Raw genomic sequence first — 5,042 nt, 5'->3', positions numbered from 1 at the left:
GAACCGACGTCTTCTTGCATACCGTGCCAGACGCTATACCAACTAAGCCACGGAACGAACCAACGGACCTCACGAATTTTTTTATGTGCTCCTTCACGTTTGGAGGATTCCACTTTGCATTTAACATCAGATAGCGTGGAGTTATCTGAAAAAAAAATCCCAGTAGACTAGACAAACTAAACGGTCTCTATTAACGTTATAGGTAAAAACAGAAGTTTTAATTTTTATTACACTCTTAAAAAAATAAAAGACAAGGCGTCCTAGTTCGTACCATTAATCAATCCAAATAATATTTCGTGAACTATGCTTATAATTAGATGGTTAAACTAATTATTGCTTTTAATTAAGTGTCTCTAGAACGCGTGACGGTTTAAAGACAAAAGGCAAAAAAATCGAAACAAAATAAATTACAAGGCATACTTCTAAATACACTACTGTTGTACCTAATGTCGCTTAAATTAGAGATTATGCATCTAAAATATAGAACAGAATTTTATATAAAATTGTTCCATGCAAGATATGTACGTTATCCGATAATTCTAATCGGACCAAATAATATTTCATGAACTACGTATACTTATAATTATATTATGGTAACACTAACTATTGTTTTTAATTTTATGATACTTTTTGATTGTCTTCAAAGGTATTTGGACAGCATAAAAACATGTAATTACCTACGGTAGTTGTTGTTAGCGGTGCTACATTTTCGTAGAAAATAAACACACGACGTTGCGTCGTCCAAGGACGCAGTAATCCTTGTTATTAAATTTCCTTCAAGGTGTATATTATTTCAGGCCAATATTGAAGCCAAATAATAGCTCTGAGAAGAAGCACAAGTCTCTATTCGCGACGCCGCCCAGTGGGCCGAATGCGGGTCTGCGACAGGGCCCTCAGGATAACCTGCTATTGTATGTATACCACATAGTCTCGTGATGATTCATAGTCTTAACAACTCGGTTCACAGTGCTTTGCCTTGTGTGACTAGTATTGCACCCTAGCATACGCACACACGCGTTTCACTCAAGTGTAAATTGTACCAGTATATTGACTTATAGACATAGTTGTTACTTGCGCCAAAATATTTCATAATTCTTTTGTCCGAGTCCTAACTAATCTTCAGTCATTTTAAAAGACAATGTCCTTTAAAGGTTACGAAAATTCATTGTGAATTAAAATATTGTTTTTATTTTTATCAGATTGGATTACATGCCGTGGAACGGCCCCGATCCGGATCTACGAACGGGTCAGATCGTGAAGCCCGAGGGCCCAGAATCTAGAGACAAGAAGAGAGAGAACAAGGGCATCGCCAGGGGCCCCGCTGGCCTTTCCAAAGGCCCCTCTGGCTTGGCCAAAGGGTCTTACCAGAAACATACCAAGAAGTCGGCTAAAATGTGAGACACAATATCGTACACCGTTTCCTGTCACTATTTGGCTGTCGCATGCAACAATCGCGTCTGTGATTAACCCTTCTTCTTATCGTATCGATGACATACGCGCGATTGCATCGCTACAATTGCGATAGGCGTTTGCATCGCTGCTAAAGATCGCCATGTGTAACCACTCTTAAGGGTGCACGATTGGTGCCTCCCCGCATGACGTACTCGACGAGTACCTTACACCGATTGGCAAATTCTTTCACCATGACGGAAAGCATTATAGTAGATGCACTTGGGGTAGCGATGCAATCGCGCGCTTGTATCGATGCGTCGATGTTTAAAATCGCACACATGTATAAAGGTAGACGATTAGCGACCGCATCGCGTTTGCATCGCTGCTAAGGCTCGCCGTGTGAAGCAGCTCTTATGATTACACTATGTAGCACGATTTGTTTCTGGGTTATCAATATTTTCTAATTGGTTCTATCATAAAAACTTGAAAAAACATTGCTTTTGTGGTCAGGACAATGAAAAGTGGAAATTAGCGTGCTATCATCCAGGAAACGTGAAGATTTTCGGGTTTCTCTTTATTTAAAGACAAAAAAGAGAACATTATTTGAATTGAAATTAATAATATATATAGTGTGTTTTTTTAATGGGACAGTATGGGGAAATCCGAAATTACAGAAGATACAGGAAAGGTGTCTTAGAAACCATTAAGTCTTTTTTTTGTGAAAACAATTTTGTCAGTAAATTTTTTGGTCAAGTGTACGTTGTCCATAAAAATGAATAAAATTCATTAAATTTTTTTAGAGCTGATCGACTTAGTGTCATGTAAGGATCATTTCATTGTATTGAAAGAAGAAATCGAGACCGCAGAAGCTGATCAGAAAAACATTTTATCAAATTTGACCAACTTCTTCTGATTTTTTCTTCTTGTACGAGAAAAATAAACAAAATTAGTCAATTGTATTAATTTTGTATGAAAATAATTTTATCAAATTTGACCAACTTCTGCTGTCTGATTCTTTCTTCCAATATAATGAAATGATCCTTACGTGACGCTTAGTCGAACAGCACTAAAAAAATTTACGGATTTTATTCATTTTTATGGACAAGTCACGCTTGACCATAAATGTACTATGCCAAAATTGTTTTTACAAATAAAGACTTAATGTATTTACTGTGGTTTCATAATTCCCCATATAGGCCCAATTAGAAAATAAACCCACTGTATGTCAACTAAAATAGACTGATAACAAAGAACCTAGAAATGTATAGTTTTAAAAGGCTATATAGATATTACTATGTAGCTGTTAAATAGGCAGCCATGGCAATACTACTGTGACAGCCACAAAAGCAACCTCTTTCTGATCAATTGAAAAAAACCAATGCCAAACTAGAAACAGACCCTTTTTTAAAATTTGTTACGTAGTGTTATCAGTCGTTACCAGGAACTAGACGCGTCATCATCATCTCACAGTCCGACTTCAACGACTGCTTTGTTTTGACTTCCCTTATTTGGTGCGTTACACCACGATCTTGAGAAAAACCTAGATGCAAATAGTCCAACATCCGACAGAATGGCAAATGAGGAGACCTACACTCACTTTACGCTATCTGTAATCCCCACGCCTCGCGATAGTATATGCGTATGCGCAGCAAATCCTCGTGACAGGAAAAGGTTTACTGAATTACAGTAAAATAGAATATTACAAGTTTAACGACGTTATTTCTATTTTCAGTGTCGTTTGAAATGTGACAAGCGAGCTTTTGTCAGAATCGTCGCCCTCCGAAAATTTATCATTCATATTATTACTTTATTATTGATTTAACCTATTGGTGAAATGTAAATACGATCGGATTGTATTATTATTTAGAATAAAACTAAAATATGAGGTATAGAAATTAAAGATGTCACCTTTCGCGTGACTGAGGTTTAAAAATTTTGATAAACAATTGCTGAAAAATGAAACGTTTATTATAATTATTAATACAAATATCGAACACTAAAAAAAATTCCTTCGATCCGACTGGTACCGTACCAGACATACGCTAACTAAGCCATGGAACGAACCAACGGACCTTACGAATTTTTCTAAGTGCTTGTGGCAGATCTCTGTTTTTGGTTTTTAACGACTTTTTGCCGTAACGCCAACTGTGAGAAATCTATTTCTTCACTCAGCCAGGTACCTTTGCAAATACTAGCAGCTGACTAGAGATGTTGCTGCTACAAGACTCTATTTTGAAAGCGCCCTGTGTTATTATTTTAAATTTTAAATAGTGGATGAAAACACAGCTGCGCGCTAGAGACCAAAATCGAGCTAAAGATAAAAGGCAAAAAAAATCGAGCAAAATATTATACACGGTTATATGTAAAATACTAAAAACCTCTCAGGACTGTATTACTATTTCTGAATTAACATCATAAACGGTAACTTTTGTTCCATGACTGTTTACAAAACATAATTTTACTATAAATAAACTTTTCCGTTTTTGTTGTACTGACAATTTTTAATAATAATAACGAACACTGTGTTGCGAGTGCCTGGGACACAGACAACCTTATTTATATAGACAACAAATTACGTCCAAACTCACGAGAGAAATAAATGTAGGTCACACAAATATTTCTCCCGGCCCGGGAATTGAACCCGGGACCTCTGCGTGGCAGACGAGCATGCTAACCGTTCGACCACAGAGGTAGTAATTTTAAAGTTTTTTAGGTCTGTGCCTGGTAGTAAGGTAGTTAGTTCAAACATGTATACATCCTTCCTGACGACCCCCACTCGCCTTTTGCTTAGAGTTATCACCGCTAATAGCGATCTATTTCAATATTTTTCAAACATGCTCGGAAATGTTTGCATTACTTAAAAAAAAAAGAACACGGAAAGTTTGTCATTTCTTTAAATTAATGTCTGCAAAGTAAGTATGAAAATCCATTACTGTCCTCTTGTCCAAACTTTTAAATCTACGTATTAATAATTAACTACGTAAACAGGCAAAAGAAAAACTGTTACAGCCAACTGACCAGTGTTCATAATTGAAGGGGTAAGTGGACAAAGGTGTTAACTAACAAAAAATTCAAATTGAGATATGAGCGTTTGAAAATTTTAAATCTAAAAGCAAGGTAGCTATACATTTTAAATGTTTTATCTAAATCTGAATAGTCAATACTTTTTGAAATATCATTTCTTACTAAATTATAAAACAGAAATAAAGTATTTTTAATATATTTATTAAAATACAGAGAAAATACGAACTTAACACCTTTGTATAATTTCATGTAAATCATATTTAGATTATGTGAACTTAAAAAGGGCTTATGTGAAAAATAAAATAACAAGCATTATTTTTATGAAATATATTTATTTCAGCAAAAAAAGATGTCAGTATGGTAGAACATTAAGGATAGTTATTTAAAATGTTAAAATAATACCATTGAGACTCTTGCTCAATGTATTCAAGTTGAGTTTTTATATCAGCAATTTTTTCTTTTGAGATTTTACCCTTATGATTATTATCACATGCCATGAAAACTGTTGGCATAACATTAATTTTCTTTACAAGAGACACTTCCAAAAATGGTGTGTTGGGGTCGTAGTTGGTTTTATATAAATATCTACCATAATCTTCAATGCGTATCCATTTAACATGAACTTT

At 35.1% G+C, this 5,042-nt stretch overlaps 1 protein-coding gene across 3 annotated transcripts in view; it reads left to right on the top strand.

The window, feature by feature from the left end:
• The window catches only part of LOC113239236, a 28,375-nt gene extending 24,826 nt beyond the window's left edge, over window positions 1–3,549 (top strand). For 2 of the 3 annotated variants that reach the window (XM_026476155.1, XM_026476153.1), the window contains 3 exons: window positions 798–911; window positions 1,200–1,394; window positions 3,125–3,549. In XM_026476155.1, the coding sequence (XP_026331940.1) occupies window positions 798–911; window positions 1,200–1,394; window positions 3,125–3,134 (319 nt within the window). In that variant the 3' untranslated portion in view covers window positions 3,135–3,549. The remainder of the gene's footprint in view (window positions 1–797; window positions 912–1,199; window positions 1,395–3,124) is intronic. The other variant, XM_026476154.1, reaches the window with a different exon arrangement.
• Window positions 3,550–5,042: the final 1,493 nt, after the last annotated feature.

Source organism: Hyposmocoma kahamanoa, unplaced genomic scaffold (assembly GCF_003589595.1).
Source record: "Hyposmocoma kahamanoa isolate Upper Pololo Valley unplaced genomic scaffold, ASM358959v1 99702, whole genome shotgun sequence".
Lineage (NCBI taxonomy): Eukaryota > Metazoa > Arthropoda > Insecta > Lepidoptera > Cosmopterigidae > Hyposmocoma > Hyposmocoma kahamanoa.
This window is presented reverse-complemented; position numbering and strand designations above follow the sequence as displayed.